The 16,696-nt window shown below is 43.3% G+C and overlaps 1 protein-coding gene across 2 annotated transcripts in view; it reads left to right on the plus strand.

Annotated features, from left to right (window-relative positions):
- Window positions 1–16,696, plus strand: part of TCF7L1 (transcription factor 7 like 1) — a 72,599-nt gene that overhangs the window by 35,272 nt on the left and 20,631 nt on the right. The window contains exons 4-8 of one of the 2 annotated variants that reach the window (XM_069766685.1): window positions 9,017–9,100; window positions 15,090–15,222; window positions 15,316–15,418; window positions 15,504–15,587; window positions 16,047–16,190. In XM_069766685.1, coding sequence (XP_069622786.1) covers window positions 9,017–9,100; window positions 15,090–15,222; window positions 15,316–15,418; window positions 15,504–15,587; window positions 16,047–16,190 — 548 coding nt within the window. Of the gene's footprint in view, window positions 1–9,016; window positions 9,101–15,089; window positions 15,223–15,300; window positions 15,419–15,503; window positions 15,588–16,046; window positions 16,191–16,696 lie in introns of both variants that reach the window. The other variant, XM_069766684.1, reaches the window with a different exon arrangement.

Raw genomic sequence — 16,696 nt, forward strand, 5'->3', positions numbered from 1 at the left:
TTCGCACTGACGAGGGCCAACAACCCGAAACACCGTGTCTGCGAATTGAGATATTGATTTGGCTTTTATCCTAAGTCCTATCGCACGACCCGTTAAAGGGTTGATTGTGACTTGTAGGATCGCTACTTCCAACAGGTGGCGCTATAGCGTTTAAGTCCTCTTTTTCTCAGAAGAGGCAATTTGACAAGCCTGAGATGGTATGTCACTCTCCTTAAGGAGAAACGATACCCCTAAGAACTGCACTATGTTTCTAATCCAAGGTATTTGCTAATATTGGGATATGATCTTGGAGCTGGGAATACTGGAGATGGGAATACCCCTTTTTCAGTCAGTTGTCCCATTGGGGATCCACTCAGTGTGTCAAAGATCCAATGAGAACTAGGTCTAGTGATGTTATGCGCAGACATTTGACCTAATGGCGCTAGACAACCAATATTTTTGTCAAGACCTTAACCAAAATAGATGGCCCTTCCTTTTTTTTTTTTTTTGTGTGTGTGGTGATGGTTATTTTTTTCTTTTCTCTGATTATATAATGAGGCACAATCACAAGACTATGGCAGCGCAGATGAGCCTTTGCACGAATTCTATCCCACTATGTGAATGCTGCTTGTGTGAGGGGCCCGCCAGCTGTCCGGCCGCTTATGTAATCCTATAAATGTCCTTAGTTTTCTCTGTTCAAGATTGGATTGTAAAAGTTGAAACGGGTGGAGCTGTCCGATTCTCACCCGTCCCTCTGTGCCCGTAGGCTCCTCTGCTACATAACATTATACACACCTACAAATTTTAATTGCGTCACACTAGCCAATGAGTAAAAATAAATCACAATCTTTATTAAAAACTATTAATCATAATAACCACGAGGTATAATAAAAAAAAAAGAAATGAGTCACTCAGGATAAGGCGGCATCACCGGAGCGCCGTGTACAGGGTTAAGTATAATGTCATACAGATATAGCATGTGTTGTAACACACGGAGCTGTTTCCAATGAATAATGAAGTGTGCCCGTGCCAGCAAGATTTACAGCATGAACTGTCAAGTGGTCAGCAGGGTTGCTTTACAGCGCCAGGGTCTTGGGGTTAAATCCCACCAAGGACAACATATGCAAGGAGTTTTTCTTTGCATGGATTTCCTCCAGGTGCCTGTAGTTCAACCCCCCCCACACACACACACACACACCACGCACGCACGCGCACACACACACACACACACACACCCCCACGCACACACACACTTTTCCGAAGAAATATGTAGGGAATTTTAGATTGAGCCCCAATGGGGACAGTGATAATGAGGTCAGTAAATTTTATGTGGAATTCAAGAGTGTAGTTTTGTGGAGGTAAACATACGTGTGTGTGCCCAAGGGTATGTGTTTTGCAGTGCTGATGACCTGTTGAATTGTCCACACATTCCCCACCCACCATCCGCACTCGGTAATAAATGTCATACGTTGCCTCCATCCCTCTCCGACCTAACACAGATGTGCAAAAGTAAATTATTCTCCATATGTCTCAGGAACCTGTGTTTTAAGTTGGGTTGTGTGGCTTTAAGATGAGCATCCATTTGTGGATGGCGGTTTTTGGAGTGGTGGGGGGGGAGTGTGCGCTAATCTTCATGAAGGTGTAATCCCTCTGGAATGAGTTCTGTTTGCTCACCTTGTTTTCTTAGTTGAGAGGGGGGTGGGAGGAAACTGAAGTAGGGGGTTATACAACTAGATTATTAGGCCTTGTCCCACCCTACCAGTACTTTTTTTTTTTTTTTTTTTTACACTGATTTTTCCTGGGAATGTGGGGCTGAGGCACTATGTGCGTTGACCCTTAAAATAAAAGTCCATGTGACCTCATGTGCATTGTTGATCTCTCACGATTTTAGACATGTTCATTCAGGTACAAAAACCAAGTCTGGGAAAGAAGACCTTGTCGTGGGCTCTTAATAAAGATCTACGGCTCAGGGTAGTCATAATTATGGCAGCTGAAGTTATTGACAGATATATAGTCTGTGAGGGACGTTGCGCTCTTGTCACACATGGTTTGGCTGGAGTGTAGATGGCTTGGCAGACTGGATTTGTGACTTTTGTCAGACCTACTGTACAACCTAAGGTCCTGTTTATGTGAAAACGAGCCTTCATCCTCAGGCCTGTGGAGTCTGACTCCATTTTGGTAGAGTTGGTATAAAATGGATCGACTCCTAAAATATATAATAAATTGCAGGATGTGCTGTCAATTTTTTCATAAGAATTGGGGAAATTTATTAAGTGTTTTATTCCTTATCTAGGGTTTTAGTTGAGATGAATCTATGCTGCACTTGATGTACATGTTTAGTAGTGAGGCAGTGCTGTGGAGACGGTCGGGAATGGGGGGACATCGAGTCAGAGGTTTGGCTTACCGACTCGAGCCCTGTACATCCTAAAGTCCTCAAGTAATTGGTGATGGCTCCAAAAAAAAAAAAAAGAGAACTTTAGATGTTTCCGATTAAAGTAGTGACTATGAGAGTTTTCTTCATTGAGCTCCTATTCGTGGTCTTCGTGATGAATTTTTGAGTCTGTCCTTTCCTAACCTGAAATGGCTGCTTACAGGGAAGGAACAAGAACGATTAGACTGACTGTAGTTTTTGTTGAGTTTTTTTTGTTTTGTTTTGTTTTTTAATCCACACTGCATCATGTTGGTCTTTATAGCAGCCTGCAGGGCCTGTTGGAGTGAGAGTTAACACTGCCCTCTCCTATTGGAGCCGTAAGGAGGGGTCTGGGGTTCCCTGTTTGTATTTTTGTCTCTTTGCCAGATTTGGGGACTCCCCCTCTCTACCCAGTTCTTTCATCCAGCGCTCTGTAAGCCGCATCAAAGGCTGTGCCGGAGGAAACATCACCATGAGTGGGGTCAGGGGAAGGCTGTCTGCAATCCCAAATACAGCCGTGCCACCTTGCACTTGGCTTGCACGGAGAGTATGCTGCTTTTTATAGCTTGGTGGGGGGGAGGGGGGGTAGATGAGAACATTTCTAGTAGTTATTTCAGTACCTAAATTAAAGTTAACCTGTGACCTCCACTGGCTATTGATTTCGGACTCTTTAGTTCCCCTATGTACAGTGTCGTCGTTAAATTTGCTTGCATAGGTTTCACCTTCAGTCATTTTCCGTATGGGAAATACTATCCTGTACAACATGTTCCTTCCATAAAGATAAGGCAACATGAAGGTGAAAATTGGTGGCAGGTTTTCAGTTTACAATTCGACATGGATGCACAATCGCTAAATGCCCCGCAACTCTCTAATTCCTAGAGAAGTAGGAAGACTGGACATCCTGGGATCTGTAGCTTTGTACTGTTGTAGGTGACCAAGACAATGTCCATCATCCATTTTGCTTGTACTTGGTTCTTGTCAGTCTTCTGGGGGTTCTCGTTAATTCAGTTAAGTCAATTGTGAATAATAGTAGGATTATGATTGATCACATTACCCATATTTTAGTTTTTGGTGCAGATCACTTGTAACATTTACCTTCACACGAGATCTGTTGACTCATGAAGAAAAATAAGGAAAAAAACACTGAAGATGAGGGTATGAGATAACAGCTTTAAAAAATGACTTCCCAATACTAACGGGAGTTGTTTATGCTGTATGTGGCCACCAGTGGTTTCAATGTGAATAGCAGCAAAACCTTTAACAAACTGCAATGTTATGAGACTGTACTGAAAAATTGGAGGTGTAAAAGAGTTATTCTCAAAAGATAAAGGGTTGTGCCACTACTTTATTGATGGCCTATCTTTATCATGTATCTCCAGCAATTGGTAAGTTATCCCCTATCCAATGGATAATGAATAAGAGGTTGGCTGCTACTTTATTGATGGCCATCTACATTTGATCGATGCGAGGAGTCTGACACCAGTCAACAGCGTCAATGGCCTGTTACCAGCACTGGTGGTGCACGGAAGTTCTCGAATGTTACCGGAAAACAGCAGCTCCGTCTTACTATAGTCGCCATGGCTGGGTTCTGCAGATCCACACCCTATGCAAGTGGTCTGCAGTACACAGCCGTGGTCACTCTAGCTATGACTGAGCTACTGTGGTCCGGCAGCATTCAAGAATTTCCGACCACTGCTGATTGGTGGGGGTGCCGGGTTTTGCACCCCCACCGATCAGATATTGATAGCTTGTCCTAAGGATAGGTCATCAAAAATAGTAGTGGCCAAACTCTTTGATCTTTCCAATTGCTGGAGGTAGATGGGGGCAACCCCTAGGCTCCTGGTCTCAAATGTAGTGGAGGTGCACATGCTCTCTTCATTCCATTCTTTCACTATTGGACGGCTTTGGCTTACTTTGGGTGGCAGCCCTGTTGACAATGGGGATGGAGCATGCACACTTCCTCTCCATTCACAACTGGTCACTGCTGAGCACAGGTTCCAGAATCTTGATCGTGGGATTGTGGGTTCTTCCAGGAATCTGACCCCCAGCGATCAGTAAGTTGTGACCTTTATCAATAGTCCCATTTATTTACCTGGAAGGACCTGTTCACTGCTTTAAGATCCAAAGGTCTGAACCCAAAGAGCCAATAAGAGCCCTTTAAGCTATCCATACACATTAAATGGCTGTCAGCCTAACAATGCTTTGGTTGATCGTTCGGCTGGCAGTAATCTCGGATGACTCTCGCATGCACAGGAACATTTGTTCTGTTAGGACATGTCTCAGAGACTATCGCCCTTTCTCCCGACCGACCACCAGCGAGCTCCACCATATACGTTAGCCCTTCAGCCAAACTTGCCGATGTTAGCAGGTTCAGCCTACATTAGTCTGTGTATGGGGGGCCTTTAGGCGGCTTCATTTTAGCATATGATGGGGGATTTTCCTCTCAAATAGTTTGTGCCGAAAGATGAGGGCAAACCTTCACTAAGAGACCCGTGTTGTCAATTTTGGCCCTGAAGGCTATTTCCATCAGTCCACCGACTGGCCAACCTGTTAACCTAAACCGAGACGTTATCTGGGCCCATCCTATTATGGAAGCCATCTTCCTTTCTGTCCATCTTCTGACGTTGGTTCCGTGGACGGTGACTAGAGGACCTTTCTTTCTGTGGCCTTCCCTGGCGTGGCCCTCTAGGGAGTACACACCATTACAACTTTTAGGAAGACTTAGCAGCATATAGCAGCTTTGTGTAACTGCATCCCCTCCCTGAGTCTCCCTCACTCTCTCCTTTTTCCACAGCTATAGGTCTAAGCCCAGCCAAAGTAAACATCCCCAGGGCAGCAGTGACTGGGAGACTGTGCCACCGATGGGGGGTGGGGATGAGGAGGCGGGCAGAGAGCAGGGGATAGAGGGGGAGGGTGGGAGGGGAAGCATTCCTGCAGGCTATAGCAAAGAAAACAATTCAGCATTAAGAAATCTGTCTGCATGTTACTGTCTGTATAGCTGTGTCCGTTTACGCGCAGAGCAGTGTGGTTCCTGTGTGCAAATATCCACCGGTGCACAGGGAAAAGTGCAAATGTATTGAGCTTTGTTTGCAGTTTTGCTTAATATTTACACAATTTCTACTTGGGACAAGTTTGCACTGCTTGCATTTTTTGGCACTCTGGATAGATTCTTGTGAGCCCTCATTAAGTTACATGCATTACTTTCAGGTCAGTGCTTAGGAGTGTTGCAAAGCCGACTTAGAACAGCGAGTTTTCGCAAGTAGCTAACACCACAAACTTACCCGCAGCCCTATTCATCGGAAAAAAAAATGGGATCACGAATTCTACTATATGACAATCTAGAAGCTTTTCAGAAGAAAAGCATGGTCACAATGGCAGACCGATCTATAGACAATAAAGGCACTTTGTCCTAGGAAAGTTCTTTCTTTAAAAAAAAAAAAAAAACTATAGCCATATGGAAAATGGATAAATCATAGTTGCAGTAAATGACAGTCAGCTCTGCCACGTCTGTATCAATGGTGGATACGTGTTGGGTACACTTAAGGGGGCATGTCATAGTCAGTTTTGCTCTTCTTTCATTACCACTGCTCCTCTGAGTATGTGTTTTATTTTAAAATCCTTCATACGGGTCCAGAGATATGGGCCTATTATTTAGTGCTATTTTTATGGTCCTTACCAAAGGGGGTTTTACTCATGGGACTCCCTGGGGGCATGTCTTTAGGTTGCTCTGCATAATTGCCCTGTTATCCACCCCCCCTTATAAAGAAAATTCTAAATTAAGTATGTATGTACATACATACATACATACATACCTACCTACCTACCTACCTACCCACGCACGCACGCACGCATGCATACATACGCACACACATACACACCAACTCCAATCATGCCCTGACAGCCACAAGTATGGAAAAAGCTGGAGCGCACCGCTATGGGGATTACAGATGGTGTAGCAAAGATGTCCTTGTGTAATATTAATTTTTATTTCTATAGCGCCAACCTTTTCCATTAGAGGGGCCTTGTACGGACAATACAGAGTAACACAACTTGGATATCAAGAGGAGGGAGGGTCCTGCTTACAGTTTGTGAACACAAGTTTATGCAGAAAATCAACTTTTAGAACTTGTCATGGTGTAGACATATTGCTTACTTGAGACAGTGGCATTCCCAGGAGTCATGGTGTTCTTGTCGGGATCACGTCCATATCCCCCTGATTGGATGTCAGTTGGGTTTTGCTGAAATCCTGCACACGTGCCACTTTTCCTGTGCTCTGAGGATGTACTTGGGTTTGATTGTTTTGAGGAGCTGAATCACTAAAGGATCCATCCGGAGCATACACAATGGCTAAATGACACCAAGGAAAGCATGACAAATGCCATTGGGTGTAGGGCATACACAATAGCCAAGTGGCGCAAAGGAGGGAACACTAAGTCACCATGGGATCTGGGGCACACATGACGCAAGGATGGCACGACTAAATCACCATGGGATCTGGGGCACACATGACGCAAGAATGGCACTACTAAATCACCATGGGATCTGGGGCACACATGACGCAAGGATGGCACGACTAAATCACCATGGGATCTGGGGCACACATGATGGAAGGATGGCACGACTAAATCACCATGGGATCTGGGGCACACATGATGGAAGGATGGCACGACTAAATCACCATGGGATCTGGGGCACACATGACGCAAGGAAGGCACGACTAAATCACCATGGGATCTGGGGCACACATGACGCAAGGATGGCACGACTAAATCACCATGGGATCTGGGGCACACATGATGGAAGGATGGCACGACTAAATCACCATGGGATCTGGGGCACACATGACGCAAGGAAGGCACGACTAAATCACCATGGGATCTGGGGCACACATGACGCAAGGAAGGCACGACTAAATCACCATGGGATCTGGGGCACACAATGGCCAAATGCCTATGCCAAGTTGTCAATATGCATGCACAGGATTTCTGATGTCGGAAGACCAGGAAGTCAATGTGGAAATATGGGCCACCATGACTCTCTCAATGACTTGGCTCCTCTCAGATGACGCCAAGTTAGTTACCTGAAGCGTTCCAGTGACACTTTAACTGAAACTGACTAATTGAAACTGTTCCTTTTATTAAAACGACCATAGATGCATAAATTAATTTGTACCATATAACCCCAGAGGAGCCGCTGTGGCACCGATCTATCTGATGTGATCACCAGGCAAGGTGTGAATAACAACTTATTATACTCAGTAGATATTTGCCACTGGCTAGTCATAGCCGTCTCTACAAGAATGAGCCAACTACTTCTTTATCACAGGAACTGTTCCATTAAGCTTTTTAGCCCCTTGCTTTCTGGAGTTATTTGCTTATCTGACTGTATGGAAGAGGGTTTAAAATTGGAAATCTGTTTTTAGTAAAGGGAGGGGGGAGCATGTCAGAGGGGGTCTGATGGGGGGGCGACAATGCCATTTGTCTACTCCAGTTCTGGAAATTGTCATCGGGAACAATAAGGACATTTCCTGCTGGATTCCAGTCACTCCGCAGGCCTGCAGAACCCTCACCCTTCCCCCCAAAACACCCACACAGCACTCTCCAGAGTGGGGGCAGGCCTGGCACTATACGTGCCTAGTCTTTGCTGGGTATGGGCCTTTTTTTAGGTTCCAGCATAGAAAGATTAATAAACTTTAGCAGCTTGTGTTGGAAGGAGGCTGTAATGTGGTGGCTGCTGTGAGGAGAACAAGGTCTCCAGTCACTTAGGATGAAGTGGAATCTCACAGCTGGACCTTGTCTTGCTCTCTGTTGGTTTTACTACCCCAGTTTTCTTTCTCCCATGTAAACATTCCCGGGATCCTCCAGGATTTATATCTGCCCATGCTGGCAGTTTCCTGCTACCCCCCTGCCCTTCACCAAATCCCTAAATCCTCCCCAGCACTGGAGCATCTGTGGGAGGAGGATGGGTCAGATTTCCTCCATAGACTGAGCTTTACAGGCAGCTAATTTGACAAATGGACTCTATCATTACCTCATTTTTATTCCCTTTTGACAAGACATATACTTTTTATTTTTTTTTTCTCCTAAAAAAAAGTCCATAAAAGTATGAGCTACTTTGTCATTATATGGTTAATGAGGGAAAATCTGTGTAATGGGTTTGATTACTTCCCATTGGGATCTGCCCCTCCGGGAAGCCGGGCTGATGTCATGGCTTGTATAGCTAGCACATGGTCATCATATGTGGGGTCTGAGTTATTCCCAATAACGTTTAGGAAACCTATGACTGATGCTTATATTCTCATTTTTATGCTCCTTTACACATGCTGGTGATTAAAGACTCAATCCCACCGCACCCATAGACTTCCTATACTCCAGAATTGTCCACCATACAGATTCTTACTACTGTGACAATAGTTTAGGCTAGTGTGTGTGTGTGTGTGTGTGTGTGTGTGGACCATGGCCGTCCTGTTAACATGTCTAGCAACTTTTTCCTATATAGATTGCTAAAACAGCACCATCTAGATGGTCTTCAGGACAATTGCAGCTTTCGGGAAGGTTCATCTGCACAACTTTTCTATTCTCATTGCCTGGATATATTTTAAATAACTTTTCTATTTTTCGTTTATAGTATTTACAGATGAAATGGCCTTTATTAGATGCCCCCAGTACTGCCGGCTTGAAGGATGCCAGGTCGCCATCACCTGCGCACCTGGTGAGTATCTCCTAGCGGTGAGATGCCATGGAGGTGAATATTTTGGCTTGGGTTGGTCCATATAATGCATGGAGACTTTAAGGTGTATAATGGCCACACAGATGTTTTGGAAGGATAGCTGTCCTTAGACCTATGATATAGCATTAACCCATACAGGTACGATTCATTCCATGCAAGTGGAGAAAGTCTATGAAATCTGTTTACTTTCCCCTGAATCACGTGTACAATCTGAAACCTTGCCGATCTCTCCCTTCATGGACCCATTGACTCTATTGATTAGATGAGGCTGCAAATTCTGACCATTTATGATTTGCTCGTGGGATATTGAGGTATCAACAGCTTCGTCTCACATCTGCAGCGAACTGACGTTACAGTACAAGGGTTGATCTAACAGAGGGATTCCTATCTTTGGCCTTGCTCCAGTCTTGTAGAGCCAGAGAACCTTGAGGCTTTCTTTGAGATCTTTTAATACAAATATCACATGTAAGAAGACTGATTTTTTTTTTTTTTTTTTTTTTTTTAGTAGAATGTCCTCTTTAACGTGTCCCATAAACACATACAGTCATGGCCAAAAGTATTGACACGCCTGCAATTCTGTCAGATAATACTCATTTCTTCCTGAAAATGATTGCAAACACAAGTTATGTGGTATTATTATCTTCATTTAAATTGTCTTAAATGAAAAAACACAAAAGAGAATGAAGCAAAAAGCAAAATATTGATCATTTCACACAAAACTCCAAAAATGGGCCAGACAAAAGTATTGGCACCCTCAGCCTAATACTTGGTTGCACAACCTTTAGCCAAAATAACTGCGACCAACCGCTTCCGGTAACCATCAATGAGTTTCTTACAATGCTCTGCTGGAATTTTAGACCATTCTTCTTTGGCAAACTGCTCCAGGTCCCTGATATTTGAAGGGTGCCTTTTCCAAACTTCCATTTTTAGATCTCTCCACAGGTGTTCTATGGGATTCCGGTCTGGACTCATTGCTGGCCACCTTAGCAGTCTCCAGTGCTTTCTCTCAAACCATTTTCTAGTGCTTTTTGAAGTGTGTTTTGGGTCATTGTCCTGCTGGAAGACCCATGACCTCTGAGGGAGACCCAGCTTTCTCACACTGGGCCCTACATTATGCTGCAAAATTTGTTGGTAGTCTTCAGACTTCATAATGCCATGCACACAGTCAAGCAGTCCAGTGCCAGAGGCAGCAAAGCTCCGGCCGGCCGGAGCGCCCCTGGTCACCGCTCTGCACCTCGCCATCAGGCACGGACAGTGCTACCCCCTCTATCTGCAGCTGGCACCATCATTTGTTCCACCACGATCCAGCAGTGCATCGCACTAGGTAAGCCGGCATTTATTGGGCATTTGCCAGGTGCTATCTGTATACATCTCTGTGCGGGGGACGGCTGCAGTTTAGTTCCATGAGTCTGGCAGTATTAGTTTATCAGTCGGAGTAGTTTCACTGTCCTCTGGGACATTTATCTTTCTTGGGGGTATTGCATTGTATTGTATTCCAGTGTATTTGTTTGGATGTTAGTCGAGGTTCTTTATCCAACATCCGCACAATCTTGCGTTGAAATCTTTTGTCAATTTTTCTTTTCCGTCCACATCTAGGGAGGTTAGCCACAGTGCCATGGGCTTTAAACTTCTTGACGACACTGTGCATGGTAGACACAAGAACATTCAGGTCTTGGGAGATGGACTTGTAGCCTTGAGATTGCTCATGCTTCCTCACAATTTGGTTTCTCGAGTCCTCAGACAGTTCTTTGGTCTTCTTTCTTTTCTCCATGCTCAATGTGGTACACACAAGGACACAGGACAGAGGTTGAGTCAACTTTAATCCATGTCAACTGGCTGCAAGTGTGATTTAGTTATTGCCAAAACCTGTTAGGTGCCACAGGTAAGTTACAGGTGCTGTTAATTACACAAATTAGAGAAGCATCAAATGATTTTTCGAACAGTGCCAATACTTTTGTCCACCCCCTTTTTTATGTTTGGTGTGGAATTATATCCAATTTGGCTTTAGGACAATTCTCTTTGTGTTTTTTCATTTAAGACAAATTAAATGAAGATAATACCAAATAATTTGTGTTTGCAATCACTTTCAGGAAGAAAATGAGTATTATCTGACAGAATTGCAGGGGTGTCAATACTTTTGGCCATGACTGTATAACACATAAAATGGGTGAAAATTGAGTGGCGAGGCTTTGACCACTGGGACCCTTCCAATTTTGAAAACTGGTCTCAAAGTCCATTTGTAGGAGCTGTGATGAGTATGTGAGACCACTGCTCCATTCACTGTCGTTGGAGGGGGGGTTGCACATCATGACTTTTGCTCTGGTTACTTAAGAGACTTTGGGGCACTCATTCTCAGGATCGGTGGGGGTCCCAGCAGTTTGACCACGCAATTACCATAAACTTATGTATTGTTCTTCTGATAGGTGATTTACAGTGGAGTTTGATATCTTCTGAATTTTCTTTTAGATCATTTTTTGTAAAAAAAAAAAAAAACTCCATGAGATTTTAACACAAGTCCTAAAGATAATGAGAACCAAATGAATCAATCAAACATTATTTATTTTTAAAGGAACTCTGCCACATTAAGAAATGCTAACCTGCAGATATGGAGGTAACGGCGTTCTGAAGCTGTTTGGCCCCCACGTCTTTGGTCCGTATATAGTAACTAGCGGCTGTGTCCCAGCTGACTGTTCCTTGTACTGATGCACTGCGGAGGAGGTTGTTGTCAGTCAGTGCTGGAACGCGGTTACAGCCACTGCTCGCTACGTACTGAGCAGTGACTGAAGTCGGCAGGAATAAAGTTCCTTTCCTCCCGATAGCTGGGCCTTAGTGTTGTGGCCACACGGCTTCAGATGCAATTAAACCTGCAGATTAACGCCATGTACACAGGTTAATAGATTTTTTTTTTTTACATGACAGGTTCCCTTTAAATCCTGTTCAGGGTAAATGAATAGTGTATTTTTAGGCTTATTCCGCCTGGAATCTAAGTGATAATGTGCCCCATAAAAATAACAACATATTGCACAGTAAACATGGCTGTATACATGTTCGCCATTTTATATCGCAAAGATTTTTTTCACTGTTTCAGAGTGAAAGTGTCATGCAGCAGCTACAGGGAGAAAGTGAAGTTTTATTCCTCCTGCAGCCCCTTGCTCTTTTTTTTTTTTTTTTTTTGTCTTTTAAATGAGGAAACTGTAATCCAATATTACATGTCGGTGAATGACAAAAGTATGTGAACCCTTGCTTTGTGTGTGTTGTGACTCCCTTATACAGTATATATAATATAATATAATATATATATATATATATATATATATATATATATATTCCTGACTGTGAACAAACTTTTGCCACTGTGATATTAGATCATGTTTCTTATTTAAAAATAATATTTTTCCCTCCTTTTTGTTTCGTTTGGTTTTCTTTATCGACTTTTAGAACTTGTGTGAAAATCTTAACTCAAATCTATGTAGAAATATCGAAGGCAGCTCCTGCGGCTCAGTGGTTAGCACTGTAGCCTTGGCGCACTGGGGTCTTATGTTGACATCCCACCAAGGACAACATCTGCAAGGAGTTTATGTTCTCCCCATGTTTGTGTAGGGTTTTTCAACTTTTAAGCGTCAGTATAGGTAGTTTTTAAAAGGATTCTCATTATTTTATTTTTTTATAGTTTCAACAGTTTATATTGCAGATAACATCAAAATAACATGAATGACACAGAATATATAGTACAAGGATTCCCTCGCAGGGGGAAATATCAGACTACAAAGGAGAAAAACAATATCCTTGACTTATTGAGTTTAGTAGTAAAAAAAGCAAATACACATAAACTCAACTGTGTCGTATTAAGTGGGGGAAGGGAAGAAGGGGGATGTAGAACCTTAGGTGATGGCGATAGGAGTTATGATGTAACCTAAAATTCGTATGGATCAAAAGTCGCAGCCATCAGATATTAGTGTCTGTATATTTTATACAGATAGTGACATTATTCTGGAAGTCGCCATCAGTCTGTGACTGGATCCATGGGTCCCTGATGCCTCAAAATATTTCAAGGGAATTCGATCTAGTGGCTTCAATTTTTTCATACAATATTATTAGATTTATTAATCTTCTCACCTGCAGCACGGTGGCGCAGTGGTTAGCACTGCAGCCTTGCAGCGCTGGGGTCCTGGGTCCTAATCCCACCCTGGACAACATCTCCAAGGAGTTTGTATGTTATCTCCATGTTTGCATGGGTTTCCTCCGGGCACTCCGGTTTCCTCCCACATTCCAAAGACATACTGATAGGGAATTTGCTTGTAAAAACTTTTTTTTTTTTTGTTTTGCTTATTGCCCAGGTGTTACAGGTCACCTCTGCAGTTTCAGTGGAGTCCTGTCTTCTAAGTAAAGAATGCACTCTCACTTTAGTTAGAGCTTTTACGTATGCAGATTAGGCCAGTTGCACAACCATGCCGCTGGATTGAACTGTCACTCATTGAAAGTGCACTGCCACTACTGAGCAGGAAGTCAGGAGACAGGGGAAAGGTGCACTCCTGAAATTAGACAACTCCATAATGGGATTTTTTTTTTTCTTAAAAGGTTTAAAAAAAATAAAAAAAATCTCCCATTGTGATCCTTGACAATGTCCCGTGACTTGGGCCTTTTCAGCAATGTTTGTGTAGACCGATCTTTGTTTAGATTGTAAATGGGAAAAGTATTTTAATTATAGCAAGCGGTGTTGAATATAAATCAGTTGTCAGAAAATGATGGATCATTATGAGGCAGGACGATATATAATTGAGGCTGAGTATGTACGCTGATTGTATGCACTGACAGGGGAGACATATATTCGTGCTCGGTCTTGCTGCACACCATGCACACACATACACGCATGCTTGCATAGCTTTACACGCTCGCTCATGCTTGCGTCTAGATGTGTAAAATGTTTCTCGTCACACACGAGGCCCCTTTTGTTCCTCCTTTGTATACCTGTATTAGCACCTGGATTCCTGTCTATTCTTTTGGCATTAAGCTTTCAGCAGAGCGCTGAGCTGCTACTTAATGTAGGAGAGGGGGTAGAAGAGTGGTTGTGGGGTGAGGCCCGACCTGCTCAGTGTCTGCCTCCCAAATACTAATGGAACCGTAATGGGGCTCCGTTAAGGGGGAAAGTCCTGCAGATGGAGTAGATTACACTCGCTCCTTACAGGACTGCTTTGTCCATTTCTTGTGTTCATTTGGGCTAGTAAGAATCAACTTTTTTTTTTTTTTTTATGTTTTAGCCTAATAATGATGTATGCACCTTTTTAAAAACAGTATTCCAGTTAGTCATCATCTATTCTCTGGATTAGTGATGACTTCTTCTAAATCTATGGGGGGGTTGAGCTTACTTATTTTACTAATTTATATAGCGTTGTTAAATTCACTGCTCTTTACATATATTATCACCACAGTCCCTATTCCCTATCAGTATGTCTTTGGAATGTCGGAGGAAACTGGAGAACCCGGAGGAAAACCACACAAATCCGGGGAGAACATACAAACTCCTTGTAGCGCTGGGTTTCAAATCACACCAAAATAGTTCTAACCTCTGAGCCACTCGGATGCGCTGCGGTTCAACGAATGGTCCTGTGGCCATGTTGGCAGTCTGTGACCACCGGTACAAAACCCTATGAACTTCATCTTGCATGCCAGGTTTCCTTGCTCCTCTTCTAATCAGAAGGCCTAGCGTGACGTTATAATTGCAACGTGAGACACTTATGATATGGAGCCCAGCCTACTAATCAGAAGAGGTGCCAGGGATGCTGGCAGGTAGGAGGAGGTGGGCATGGCTCTGGACTGTCATGGACTATCGACGTGGTCGTTGGACTTGGTTACTGCAAGTCTTTTTGCTCAACTCTGGGGGGGTCTAGAGATGGACTATGTATGTCCTGTCCACTAGTGTATTGTAGACCCCCTACCCACCTTTTTGAAATTTTACTTTTTTTTTCTTTAGTCAAACAAGGTGCCAGTTGTCCAGCATCCCCATCATATGCACCCTCTAACGCCCCTCATCACCTACAGCAACGACCGCTTCTCACCAGTGACGCCTCCTGGACATTTGTCACCTGAAATAGACCCAAAGACTGGTAAGAATTCAGTTATTTTACAGTCTATTGAAATGTGAAGTTTTTGTTTTTCTGTTTTGTATAGTATGTCCCATTAAGCTTTCATGTTTACAGGCATCCCGCGCCCACCTCACCCGTCAGAGCTTTCCCCATACTACCCGCTGTCCCCAGGAGCTGTAGGACAGATTCCCCATCCGCTGGGATGGCTGGTCCCACAGTAAGTGTCTCCTCTGTATTAGGATGATATTATGGCTTTGTATTGTTCCTGTAGGGCAGTTTGTTTCATAGACCTTCTGTCTCAGACAGGGCCAACCTATGTATTCTATCCCTCCCGGTGGATTCAGGCACCCATATCCCGCGCTGGCAATGAACGCCTCCATGTCCAGGTATTCTACTGTCCGGTCATACCTTCCCTCATTTATCTACTCTTTCATATAAAATAAAGGGCCCAACTCCTCAATTGCAGTTTAATTATCTATTATCCCTTTTTTTGTCTTGTGTTTTAGTTGTTTTGTTTTGTCTTTTAAGATGTTTGACTTTTTAGCACGTTCCACTAAAATGTCGGAAAATTGCACTAAACTATCTGCAATACATAAAAATAAATCCAGGGTGAACTGGCGTATACTTATGCAAAAACTTCAATTGATGATCAGCTAAAATTCTCTGGAAACCCCATACCCTGCCCGCAATGGCAAACAAAGCAAAAACAGGCAAACGCGTGTAAAATAGAATTTAGAAAAGACTCAAATGAAAAACGCCAATAAATAAAAGTGCAAATACAATAATGAATTGGTCTCTAACTTTTGTTTATTGTTCCTCCGATTAAATTAATTTTCTTTCTGCAGTTTGGTTTCCAGCCGATTCTCTCCACATATGGTGCCCCCTCCTCACCACAGCTTGCATACCTCCGGGATACCTCACCCTGCCATTGTCTCGCCAGTTGTCAAGCAGGAGCCGTCCTCTGGAAATCTCAGTCCCAATCTAAACTCGTAAGTCTCTATGGGTGCTTTTATCTACACTGGACAGTAATGTGGAACGAATGTTCCTAGGACCACACCGTTCTTAATAATCGGACTGTTTAATCAGGTTGACAAAAATGGAAACGGAATAAAATGATGTTTTTGAACATTTTGTTTCCATTTTTTTTCACATCATAAATCTCTGCAGTTACACACCTGCTATCAATGAGGTTATTAATGGGTGTCTGAGGAATGTTCTGCTGCACTGAATGCATTTGGGCAAATCATCAAGATCTGCTGCTGGCAGCTCCTTTTTGTAGTTGCGGACCAATGAAATCCCAAATGTTCTAGATGGGAAATAAGTCCAGGGACGCTTAGGCCACGCAGGCTGCTTACAGTAGCACGACCAATGCATGGCCTGATGCTGTTGTGTTCAAAAACTGGTGAATAAAGAGGTTTTGAAAATGCTGTTTCTTATTTTCCAAGAACTTGCATATCATCACAATGTCTATCCATCCTGTGTTTTCCATAACTCC

Source organism: Ranitomeya imitator, chromosome 4 (assembly GCF_032444005.1).
Source record: "Ranitomeya imitator isolate aRanImi1 chromosome 4, aRanImi1.pri, whole genome shotgun sequence".
Classification (NCBI taxonomy): domain Eukaryota; kingdom Metazoa; phylum Chordata; class Amphibia; order Anura; family Dendrobatidae; genus Ranitomeya; species Ranitomeya imitator.